Raw genomic sequence first — 12,782 nt, forward strand, 5'->3', positions numbered from 1 at the left:
ATACACACATATATACATATATATACACATATATACATATATATACACACATATACATATATATACATATACACATATATATATGCATACACATACATACACACACACACACACACACACACACAGACACATATGAATGAACCTGTGACCATTTCGGTGTTGAGAAATATTAGCTCTCTTCATTGTAAACAATTATTTTAGGGGCACCTGAGTGGCTCAGTCGGTTAAGCGGCCGACCTCGGCTCAGGTCACGATCTCGCGGTCCGTGAGTTCGAGCCCCACGTCGGGCTCTGTGCTGACGGCTCGGAGCCTGGAGCCTGCTTCCGATTCTGTGTCCCCCTCTCTCTCTCTGACCCTCCCCCGTTCATGCTCTGTCTCTCTCGGTCTCAAAAATAAATAAACGTTAAAAAAAAAATTCTAATTAAACAATGATTTTACGTGCAATGTGGGAGCCTGGGCTGGAGGCAGGAACAGAAAGAGGATGTTTGTAAAAATAAATAAATAAATAAATAACCAGAAATAAAAGAGGACATTCGTGGAAAAACGAGTGACCTCTGCAATTTAATTCATAGCAATATGCCAACATCCATCTCAGTTGCAAACAAACACACTCAAGAATGTGAGATATTAACATGCGGGGAGGCTGGGTGGAGTTTCTGTGGGAGTTGTCGGCTTCCTGGAAACTTTACGGAGAATCTAAGATTCTTCTAGAATTAAAAGTTTACTGAAAAGATTTCAGGAGGCAGGGGCGCCAGGGTGGCTCAGTTGGTTAAGCGTCCAACTCTTTTAATTTCGGCTCAGTTCATGATCTAGCGGTTCGTGGGTTCGAGCCCCGCATTGGGATCTCTGCTGACAGCTCAGAGCTTAGAGCCTGCCTTCAGATTCTGTGTCTTGCTCTCTCTCTGCCCCTCCCCTGCTTGCGCGCTCTCTCTCTCTCTCTCTCTCTCTGTCTCAAAAAAAAAAAAAAAACAAAGACAGAAAGAAAAAAAAAAAAGAAAAAAATCTTAAAAAAATTACTTTAGATGGCAAAACCTGTATGTCTATGGTGTTGGGGGTCAGGAAAGCCAGATTTAGGACACAGCCTGGCCCACACTTCCCGGTGTGATGCTGAGTCCCCCAACATCCCAAGCTTCAGTTCCCTCCTCTGCTAAGGTGCTCAGGGGGCTGGAAATAAAACAGAGAGAGACGCCTTTCGCCATCAGAGGCCCCATATCACTGCCTCTGACTGATTCCGTTGACCTGATGACATAACAGAGACTCAGAGGGGCCCAACATTGGGAGGGATGGCGGGGCTGAGGCTGAGGCGGCTCCCTGACCTCAAGATGCTCCCAGTCTGAGGGAGGAGGAGACGCCATAATTCAGAGGCTGGAGGTCTCTGTCTCTCCCAAACTAGGGGCTTCTTCTTCTTTTTTTTTTTTTAAGTTTATTTATTTTGAGAGAAAGAGAGAGAGAGATGGAGAGAGCACGAGCAGGGCAGGGACAGAGAGAGAGAGGGAGAGAGAAAATCCCCAACAGCCTCCATGCTGTCAGCGGAGATCCCACACACCGTGAGATCGTAACCTGAGCTGAGATCAAAGTGTTGGGACGCTTAACCGATGGAGCCACCCAGGTGCCCCCCAGACTAGAGACTTCCTGGGCGCTAAGCAAGGGCTGAGATTTCTGGCAGGCCCAGCTGGCTCTGCCCCGGGGGGGAAACAGCAGGGGCGGCAGAGGGTAGCCAAAGAATGAATGAAGGTCCAAAAAAGTCATACAGAGAAACAACCTAAGGGTCCGTCGATGGATGAATGAAAAAAAACAAAAACAAAACCAAAATCAGGTGGTATATATATACAATGGACTGTCACTCCGCTGTACAAGAAGGAAATCTTGCCGTCTGTGACGACATGAATGGGGGAGTGTATTATGCTAAGTGTAAAAGGATCTCTCACCCACGTGGAATCTACAGCAAAACCACCCGGAAACGTGTGGATACAGAGAACTGATTGGTGGTTGCCAGAGGCAGGGGTGGGTGGTGCGTGACATGGGTGAAGGTGATCAAAAGGGACAAACTTCATTTGTAAAAAGAAGTCAGTCCTGGGGATGTCATGTCCAGCTCGGTGACTGTAGCTTATAATACTGCCTGATGGGGGCGCCTGGGTGGCTCAGTCGGCTCAAGGCATGATCTCCGAGTTCGTGAGTTCGAGCCCCGTGTCAGGCTCTGGGCTGCCAGCTCAGAACCTGGAGTCTGCTTGGGCATCTGTGGCTCCCTCTCTCTCTGCCCCTCCCCTGTTCATTCTCTGTCTGTCTCTGTCTCAAAAATAAATAAACGTTTAAAAAATAATAACAATAATAACACTGTGTGGTGTATTTGAAAGTTCCTGGGAGAGTAGATCTTCAAAAGTTCTTAGGACAAGAAAAAAGGTTTATAACTTCGTGTGATCATCTCACAATATGTATATAAATATCAAATAAGTCTGTGGAACACCTGAAACCAATATAATGTTATATGTCAATTATATTGAAGAAGAAAAAGAAGAAGAAGAAAAGGAGGAAGAGGAGGAGGAGGAGGGAAGGAAGGAGTAGGAGTGGAAGGGCAGCTTCCTGGAGAGGCGGCCCTGGAGCTGGACCCTGAAGGTGGGCTGAATTCTCACGTGCTCAGATAGAAAGGAAAGCATACAGATGGAGAAGACTGCATGGGTAAAGGCAGAGTCTGGAAATGCCGGGCATGAGCAGGGACTAACAGCCATTCAGGAGGGGACCAGAGGAAGCACGAGGCAGGTGAGGGTACCTAGGGCCAGCCGAGGAAAGGATGCCCTCCTGAGGGTAATAGGGAGCCATGGAAGGTGTGCGAGCGAGGGAGGTCACGACGAGAGCTGAGTGTCAAGGAGACTCCAGAGGCTAGAAACAAGGCAAGAGTGGAGGCCAGGTAGGAGGGGTGAAGGGTGTAGAGACGGTGAAACTGATTTGGGGGATGGAGCTGCCCCGGGGAGAGGCCTGTGTTCTCCCCCCGCCCGGGGAATAAACTCACCAGCTTCCAAAGGCTGCCGGCTGTCCGGTGCCGGAACTGGACCTCGGCGCCATCCTGGCGGGCTGGGGTCTCCCACTTCATGAGCAGCCGCCCCGCGGAGCCAGACACCTTGATGTCTCCCAGCAGCGGTGGGTCGTATTTAACTGGAAGCAGAGATGGGGTTCGGGGAGGGGGCCAGCATATGCATGAGTTACTGGTCCTGAAAATTTCAGAACATCCGTCCCACCCAGCCCAGGGTCACTGACTAAGCCCCCAGTATGTGACTCGGGGAAACCCTTACATGCTCCATCTAAGCTTGGGAGGGAAATATCAATACCCCTTAGAGCAATGCTGTAGTGAGACAGGCGTTTTTGTAAGTTGCTGACGGGGAGGGTCATTGACAATCTATTTTTCTAGAGGACTATTAGGGAAATCTTACTAATTTTTTAGACCCTGACCCAAAGAGAGACGTCTATCGTTCTTTCTGCATCTTGGTCACACCATGCCTGATTCTACCTTCAGGGCCTTTGCACTTGCCGTCGCTCTGATGTCCTCCACCTGGAACACACTTTTCTACGCTTTATTCCTGTTGGATCTTTTTTTTTTTTTTTATCCTTCCGGGCTCAGCTTGAGCCGGAAGCCTCCTTGGCCTCCCAGCGGTATCTCCTCGTATGTAATAATCATGCCTCGTTCATCACCCCCGCTTGATTCTGGGCTCCACGAAGGCAGAGAGAGGCAGGGCCACGAGTACGGTGAAGCAAGAAAGGCAAGGGTGTACAAAGACACGGTCGGATCCTGTCTTTAATTAACTAATTAATTTATGAGTTTAGAGGGGTTTTGTTTGTTTGTTTGTTTGTTTTTGAGAGAGAGAGTATGAGCAGGGGAGGGGCAGAGAGAGGGACAGAGAGAACCTTAGGCAGCCCAGCGCGGAGCCTGACGTAGGACTCCATCTCAGGACTGTGAGATCATGACCTGAGCCAAAATCAAGAGTCGGACGCTTAACCGACTGAGCATATTTTAAAACGCGATATTTTAAAACCGACCCCATATTTTAAAACGCGGTATTTTGTTCACCGTGGATTTTTTTTCCCATGAATTTTGATTTTTAAAAATATTGCATTACCGTAGTGTTTATATCGACTAGCGAGGTTTGGGGCACCCCTTGGAAATGTTGTGCCCCAGGCGGGCTCCCTTCTCACCTCACCCTAGTCCCAGCCCCGAGCTGCAGACTTTGGTGGCCTCGCTCGTGTCCCTGTGACTCAGCGGTAGCACACGGTGGGAACTCAGCAACGATATGTCAAAGTGTATGTGGTTGAGTCGTGAAAACAGACATAGAAGACCCAACAGGGTCCCAGCAGCTTTCACCCAGAAGCCACCTAAGTGCCCGGCAGCTGGGGATTGGCGAGGGGACCATAAAAAACTGCCATGTCTCACGATAGCGTGTGATGTAAAAATAGCTGGCGTTACCGAGCCGCTTGCCGGAATCCCCCCCAGGTCCAGGCTCAGGGACCGGAGGCTTCTCTGGGTGAGGAAGGGGCCGCGGGGAGGAGGAGGAGGAGAACAGGGTACTGACCTGAGCTATGAAGCATCAGGGTGACCTTGGGTGACTTCTCTGTCCGGTTCCCGGCTCGAGATTCGACCCAGAGGGTGACGGCCTGCAGCACAGAGATGCCGTCCTGGTCGGAGAACTGCACGTTGGTGGCCGAGCCCGCGGCAAAGTAGCAACAGCGCCCGGACCTGAGGCTGGGGAGGGAGAGTGCTGGTGCTCAGTCTGGGGGTCCTCGGGACCCCCAGGGTGCCTCGGCAGAAGGTGTGAGTTGCATCCTAGCATCTTCTTCTGCCCCCTTTGCTCCCCCTCCCCGGCCTGGGGACTCCGTGGGGATCAGCCTGGAACCGGGGTGTGTGTGTGTGTGTGTGTGTGTGTGTGTGTCCCGGAGGGGTTGGGGTGTGTGTGTGTGTGTGTGTGTGTGTGTGTGTGTGTGTGTCCCGGAATCTCGCGAGATGGGCTGCCACAGGAGGAAGGAAGATGGGAATGAATGGATGGGAGGATGGACGAGTGAGTGAGAGGGTGGGGACGAGGGGCTAGAGGGACGCCCACCCACGCTGACACCCCCCCCCCCCCCCCCCCCCCCCACCACAACATAGAGTCCCAGCCCTCTCTTCTCACATGAGAAACTGAGCCTCCCGAAAGGAGCCTGACAAGGTCACACATCTGAGAGCGGGAGCCAGGGTGGGATGATGAATGAGGGTTTGGGAACTGGGGCAGGGTCCTCACCAGCACCTCAGGAAGTGGCTGACCCCAGCCGCGGGGCCCTCGTACCGCCAGGAGCATTCATAACCGGCGCTGAATATTCGGTAGCAGGTCAGGTCCTTGGGGCCTGAAGCCGAGCCTAGAGGAGATACCAGAGGTTTGGGAATGGACCAAGAATCGGGAGGGGCCCCTCCTTGCTGACGCACCCTCAGGATAAATCTTTGTGACATTTAAGGAACCCGCTCCCAGCCCCCTCCCTGTGCCCTTTTCTCCTGTCTCCTGCCGTCTCCTGTGCTCACCCCCCCTCCAGCCACACCAGTGGACTCCTCACCAGTCCTCAAACACACCAAGCTTACTCCCACCACAGGGCCTTTGCACACACGGGGCCAGCTGCCTAGAATGCTTTCCCCCCAGATCTTGACATTCCAGTTTCTCCTTCAGGGTCACCTCCTTGACCACCAGGCAACCTGAAACAGCCCCTTCCTTCATCCCCCACCTCCTCTGGTTTCTCATAGCACATCCTAGGATGCCGTCCATGTACGTGTTTGGCAGTTGGGGTCACGGCCGATTCTTTCATGCCTAGAACTGTGTCCGCACAGAGTGGGTGCTCAGTGACTATTTCTTGCACAAAAGAGCGGATGAGGAGCCTGTTCAATGGCAGGCCCTTATTGGGGTGCATCACAAGCACACATGTTCCAGCTATGCCTGCCTCCGGGGAGCCCCAGAATGTCTCATGGCTGCTTAGCCCCCCCCCCTCCCCCCGTGCTGAACAGACACAGACACCAAGTCTGCGACCCTGCGAGGGAGGAGACGAGGCTCAGAGAGGCAAGCGACTGATCCAGGACGCCCAAGCTTGGAGAGGATAGGACAGTAGGCCGTCTGGTCACTCCCAAGACCTCAGGCTGGCCTCAAACTTTGGCTGGGCAGGAGAGAGCTGAGGGACCGGCCCCCAGGGATGGGCCAGTCAGAGCCCCGCATGCCCTCTCCCCACAGCGCAGAACTATTCCAGACCTGAGTCTGCATCCGGATATGGTGGGTCCTGAAAACAGCACCCGCTCGTGCCGCAGGCTTCGGCTGCAAAGGCAACAAAGAGATCATGACATTCCCAGAGTTCCACTGCATGGGAGAGGGGCTCAGGCCGGGGGGCTCGCCAAGTCACCATCCACCCACCTCTCCACGTTCCCATCAACGGATCCACCCACCCGCCCTGCCGTCCCTCCGCACGTCCAATCTTCTACCCATCCATCCACCCGCTCGTTCATCCACGCGTCAGCCTCTCAGGCTGCTCTTCCCAGGGTCCCTGGGACCCCTCCCCGTCTCTGATCTCCAGCCCTGCCTGACCCCTGAAGGCCCTGAAACCCTGCCGCTGCTGTTTCCAGAGAGGGAAACTGAGGCACAGAGAGGCAAAGGGGTGGCCTGAGGTCACACAGCAGCAACAGCTGAACCGGAATTAGAGTTCAAACCCAGCCATCTGCAGGGGTCTGGGCTCCTTTCCATCTGATTCCACAAGACGGAGAGAGTATATGAGTATATATAAGGTAGGAATATACCATGTACTACAAACATAATCAGTTACCCTGTATATCACTTATATACATATTTGTTCTTTACCCTTTTCTTAGCATTTCTTTTTATTTATTTGTTTACTTATTTTAAAGGTTTTATTTATTTTTGAGACAGACAGAGGCGTGAGCGGGGGAAGGGCAGAGAGAGAGGGGGACAGAGGATCCGAAGCGGGCTCTGGATGACAGCAGAGACGCCCACACGGGGCTCGAACCCACGAACCGTGAGAACATGACATGAGCCAAAGTCGGACGCTTTACCGACTGAGCCACCCAGGCGCCCCATCCTTTTCTTAGCATTTCTCACAGAACTCTGGGAAGTGGGAAAGATTCCGGGGTTCGGCCCATTCCACGGAAGACAAAATCAAGACCGGAGGGAAGATGCCCAAGTTGGACCCCGGAAGCTATGATCAGCGATCTCCCATTTGAGAGAGGGAAAGACTGAGGCCCAGAGATGCAGAACCCACCCCAGAAACCCAGATCCACGGCCTTTCACACACGCGTCTCCCAGCAAAGAGCCACCTTGTCAGGGTGAAGCACTCACCGCCCTGCCCTGGAAGCAGGAGCAGAAGGAGGGGGACCAGCCTGGTCAACAACTGCCCCATTAAGTCCATGCAGAGGCCTGCAGCCCCAGATGAGCTTCTGTGTTGCTGGCGAGGTCCGGCCACCCCGTCCTTGCCCTGGAACACATTGAAGCTGAGCAAGAAAGAATGCTAAAAAGATTAAAAAAAAAAAAAAAAAAAGTTAGGTGTCATGGCCCCTCCTGGCACAAGTCAAACTGAAAGAGAAACCCAGGAAGTCAGCTCGGTGATGGTGGCCTCATCCCAGCCACAAAGCCACCCGTGGGGCCAGTCCGACCCAGGGCCTTAGATCTCAGGGTCTCTTCCGACCCAAGAAAGACCCAAGCAGGACACCGGGTGCCAGCCTCATGAGGGGGCAGCTCTGTGCCCTTGCCCTGGTCTCTGGCCCTCTCTAGCCAGCTTCTGAGACTCGGGTGCCAAATGGGAGCCCAGGGTTCTTGGATGTCTGAGTTCACTCTCCCAACAAGTCATTCTGAAGTGTTTGCTGTACCTTACCCCTCCCCCCGCACCCCCCCTCCCTCGCCACAGCAAATGCCCACCTCCCCATTTCCCAGACTCTGGTCTCAGGGCACCCTGGGTCCCGGCTCCTAAAGAGCCCCTTTGCTTCCTTCAGACTAAGCGTTTTCTCTTCTCCGTGTCTATTTCTTTGGCATCTGGGGGTCTCATTTTCTGAGTCTTTCTCCCCACTGCCGAAAGAGGCCCAGGATGTCCATGGAGAAGCACTGATTCATGCTACAAGGCGGATGAATCTCAAACACATCGTGCTGAGCGAAAACAGCCAGACGCAGCAGCCCACATGTTGTATGATTCCATGTATATAAAATGTCCAGAGCAAAAAAAAAAAAAATAAATAAATAAATAAATAATAAAAAATAAAATGTCCAGAGCAGGCAAATTCGAAGAGACAGAAAGATTAGTGGTTGCCAGCGGCTGGGAGGTGGGGGCTGGGGAGCGACTGCTAATGGGGACGAGCTTCCCCTTGGGGTGAGGAGAACGTTCTGGAACTAGACAGAGGTGAGGGTTGCAAAACGTAGTGAATGCTCTAAATGCCACTGAACTGTGTATTTTAAACTGGTTACTTTTACGTCATGTGAATTTTACCTACCAAAAAAAAAAAAATGTTCACGGAACCGTGGGAGAATGAGGAGCATACGGTGAGGGTCTCTCTTGGAAGAGCATCTGGGGAAACTGAGGCCCAGGTGGGCCAGGAGGAGGCCCATTCTTGGAGAAGCCCTGTCCCCGGGGGGGGGGGGGGGGGAGCAGCTGGGCCGGTCAGGGTCAGGCGCCCGGGAGGCCATGAGGTCAGAGCCATGGGAACAAAGAAACAGTGTCCCAGGCCTGGCACAGTGGGGACGGGGACCCCGTGACCCCGCACAGAACAGCCTTCACTGGCAGTAGGGCCAGGCCAGGCCAGGGGGTGGAGTGGGCTGCAGGACTGATGTGGGAGGCCTGGGGGAGGGGCAGAGACAGAGAGAGACAGAGACAGATTGCGAGAAACATAAGGAAAGAGGGAAGAGACCGGTTAGAGATAGGGCCAAAGTCACGACCTCCCCTCGAGGAGCCTGAGACCCCACCCGAGGAGACACCACCGTGGGCCCCATTTCACAGATGGAGACACTGAGCCCAGAGGCCTCAGCTGCCTATGAAAAGATGGATTCAGAGAGAGTCCCCTCCCCTCCCCGCCCCCCAGTGGGGCTGAGCGGTGAGTGGGGAGTGAGCCTCATGCCCCAGGTCGGCCCTTCCAGGCCTCAGCTACCCCATCTGCAAAATAGGCTGCAGAGGGATAAAGGAGGATTTGGGCTCCTGGGAGATTGTGCCCACCGGGCAGCCAGCGTAATTAATCATTGTTTGGGGGGCCTCCAGTGGCCTCTGCTCTTGTCACAGCTCCTTCCCATCTCCCCAAAGTCAGAGCAGCCACTGGAAAGACTTCGAAGGAGAGAAGAGTGGAGGAGGGGTCAGAGCTGGACACAGATGCCCCCCGTCCCCTCCTCCAGCTCCTTGGTGTCAGGGCTGGGTGCAGGGAGGGGCAGAGGCTGGGGGTGTTCCAAGGGAGAGTAGGGAGGGATGCCCAGAGAAGGGGGATCTTGAACTGGGTGTATAGAATGCAACAGCACTCCCCGCAGAGGGGCACAGCAGAGACCAAAGCTCAGGGGACATGCTTTGGGGGAACATCGAGATGAGCATGGCAGGTCTCGGACGCCACAGGAGAGACGAAGGTGGTAAGTCGGACAGGGACCTCGAGGGTCAGGCTGAAGGGCTGGGCTTTTTTCCCAAGGGCACTGGGGAGCCATAGCAGGTGTGTGAGCAGGACGCCAGTCACAGGTGAAGTGGTGTTTCTATCCTTATCAAAGTCAGGATCTGCACTTCACCTTCCCCCATGCCCGATCTGCACACCCACCTCCCTTGGCCTGCCCGCCCCTACTCCAGGAAGCCCTGGGGTGCCCTTAGTGGCCCCTCCCAGCTGCCCTAGAAACACAGCTGGGGTATGCCCCTAGGGCTGCCCCACTTTCAGCCGCCTCACGAACTGCTGGGAGGGGGAGGCAGGAAGGATTGGGTTAAAAGGGGCCGCCGGAAATGGAAATCGTGACAGGAGGAACCACAGAATTTCCCCACCCCCTCAGCTTCCGCCTCCTTCCTGGGTAGAGTGACCTTCAGTCAGCCGAGGGTTGAGCTTTTCCGTTCTTGTGGCCACAAGACCCCGACGTCCCTGGAGGGCATCTGAGAATGTTGAAGGATGAATAGGATTTTGCAAGGAGAAAATCTGTTAGTTTTTTTAATCAAACACATTTCTGGGCATCCCTTATTCGTTCAACAATCACACTCCCTGATGCCCCTTAGAGATACCTGAGAAGGGTTTTGATGGATGTATAGAAGTTCGCAGCAAAGAAAATTACTTATTCATTCGGTAAAAATGTTCTTTGATGCTTCTTAAATTTGAAGCGGGTTTTGAAAGATGCATAGGCGTTCACCAGGGAAAAATTGCACTCGTTGTTCGATTGATTCAGCGAGTCAGTCAATAAATGTCCCCTAGCGCCCACGGAAGGTGCAATTTTGGAAGTTCTGTGTAGAAGTTCTCCAGATGGAGCAAGGGCTTTTGAAACCTCTCCGGTGGCTCCCCCTCCAGCAGCTCCCCCATTGGCCTGGTCCAACCACCTCTGGTACAGGGCACCTCTCTTTCCCCAAGATTGCAGCCAAAGTCCCAGGGAAGACTGATTGGCTGAGCTTGAGTTTCATGTCCACCGTGAGCCTGTCACCCTGGCTGAAGCGAATGAAAAGTCTCTAGGTCACATGTCCACCCCCACTTGGACTCTAGGAGAACTTGTAGGCGGAACAGACCAGAGATAGGGCTGTCGTCGGTCACTGTAAGGTGCGAGCTCCCCATCACCCGGGGTAGACAAGTTATAGCCTGAGGTCCTTTTAGCATAGATTGCCAGATAAAACGTGCCCTATTAAATGAGAATTTCAGGTTAAACGCCCCATAAGTTTTTAGCATATCTACTTACCAAGGATCGCGTGGAACATTAGGAACAATTATTCATTGTTTGTCTGAAATTACATTTAACTGGGTGGCTGTAATTAGTTTGCTAGACCAGCCATATCAAAGAGACGGAGTGCCTTCAAAAACAGGAATTTCTTTCCTTACAGTTCTGAAGGCTACAAGTCCAAGATCAAGATGTTGGCAGGTTTGGCTTCTTCTGGGGTCTTTCTCCCCGGCTTGCAGATGGGGTTTTCCTGCGTGTTCACGTGGCCTACCTTCTGTGCGTGCCTGTGCCCGAATCTCTTCTTATAAAGACAGCAATCATATTGGATTAGGATCCACCCAGGTAACCTCATTTTACTTTAATTGTCCCTTTAAAGTCCCTCTCTCCGAACACAGTCACATTCTGAAGGACCTACGGTGAGGATTTCAACGTCTGGATTTTGGAAGAACGTGACTCAGCTTACAGCAGTGGCTGCTTTCGACTGCACAGAACAGTCTGGCAGTTTTTGAAAAAGCAGAAATATAGAGTTACCATATGACCCAGGAATTTCACGCCTAGATGTGGACCCAAGAGAATTGAAAGCATATGTCCACACAGTAACTTGTGCATGAACGTTCACAGCAGCGCAACTCACAAGAGCCCAAAAGTGGAAAAACTCAAATGTCCATCGACAGATGAGCGGATAAACAAAATGGGGTCCATCCACACGATGGAATATTATTCAGCCATAAAAAGGAAGGAAGCCCCGATTCAAGCTACAGCGTGGGTGCAACTCGAAAATATCATGTGGAGCGACAGAAGCCGGACACAAAAGGCCACACGTTGTAGGATTCCATTTATGTGAAATGTCTAGAACAGGCGAAGCCACGGAGACAGAAAGCAGATTGGCGGCTGCCGGAGGGAGGATGGTGAGCGCTCATGGGTAAAGGTTTTCTTCCAGGGTTGGTAAAATGTTCTGCGATTAGATAGTGGTGACGATTACACAATTCTGAGAATATGCTAAGAACCAGGGAATGGTACTCTTTAAAAAGATCTATTTTAAGGGCTCCGGGGTGGCTCGGTCTGTTAAGCGTCGGACTCTTGATTTCGGCTCAGGTCATGATCTCACGGTTTTGTGGGTTTCAGCCCCGAGTTGGGCTCTGTGCAATGACGGCGTGGAGCCTGCCTGGGATTCTCCCTCTCCTCTCTCTCTCTCTCTGCCCCTCCCCCCCCTTGCGCTTTCTCTGTCTCTCTCAAAATAAACAAACTTAAAAAATAAAAATAAATTAAAAGGTATATTTTATGGTGGGTGAATTATATGTCAATTTTATTTATTTATTTTTATTTATCTTTTATAAATTTGTGAGGGGAAGTACCAGTACCCTCTTTTTTTTTAATGTTTACTTATTTTTGAGAGAGAGAGAGAGAGACAGAGCGTGAGCAGGGGAGGGGCAGAGAGAGAGGGAGACACAGAATCCGAAGCAGGCTCCAGGAGGCTCCAGGCTCCGAGCTGTCAGCACAGAGCCCGACGCGGGGCTCGAACCCACGAACGGCGAGATCATGACCTGAGCCGAGGTCGGAGCTTACCCGACTGAGACACCCAGGCGCCCCTCCTTTTTTTTTTTTTTTTTTAATTTAATGTTTCTTTATTTTTGAGAGAAAGAGAGCACCAGCAGGTGAAGAGTGGAGAGAGAGGGGGACAGAGGATCAGAAGTGGGTTCTGGGCTCACAGCAGCTTAGCCCAACGCGGGGCTCAAACTCCCAAAACCGTGAGATCATGATCTGAGCTGAAGTTTGACGCTCAGCCGACCGAGCCACCCAGGCACCCCAGTATTTCAGTTTTAAAGTGTGTATGACAAAAACAAAATTTCAGGAAGCCCTGTATTTTTATGTGCTCAATCTGGCCACTGTAATTTGGTAGGAGCCTATCCAGACTCAAAG

At 52.3% G+C, this 12,782-nt stretch overlaps 1 protein-coding gene across 2 annotated transcripts in view; it reads right to left on the minus strand.

Moving 5' to 3' along the window:
• Positions 1 to 7,512, minus strand: part of IL12RB1 (interleukin 12 receptor subunit beta 1) — an 18,500-nt gene extending 10,988 nt beyond the window's left edge. Inside the window, exons 1-5 of one of the 2 annotated variants that reach the window (XM_049640222.1) lie at positions 7,344 to 7,512; positions 6,249 to 6,311; positions 5,262 to 5,376; positions 4,560 to 4,729; positions 3,008 to 3,150 (exon numbers count right to left, since the gene is read on the minus strand). In XM_049640222.1, coding sequence (XP_049496179.1) covers positions 3,008 to 3,150; positions 4,560 to 4,729; positions 5,262 to 5,376; positions 6,249 to 6,311; positions 7,344 to 7,413 — 561 coding nt within the window. In that variant the 5' untranslated portion in view covers positions 7,414 to 7,512. The remainder of the gene's footprint in view (positions 1 to 3,007; positions 3,151 to 4,559; positions 4,730 to 5,261; positions 5,377 to 6,248; positions 6,312 to 7,343) is intronic. The other variant, XM_049640221.1, reaches the window with a different exon arrangement.
• Positions 7,513 to 12,782: the final 5,270 nt, after the last annotated feature.

This window comes from Panthera uncia, chromosome A2, assembly GCF_023721935.1.
Source record: "Panthera uncia isolate 11264 chromosome A2, Puncia_PCG_1.0, whole genome shotgun sequence".
Lineage (NCBI taxonomy): Eukaryota > Metazoa > Chordata > Mammalia > Carnivora > Felidae > Panthera > Panthera uncia.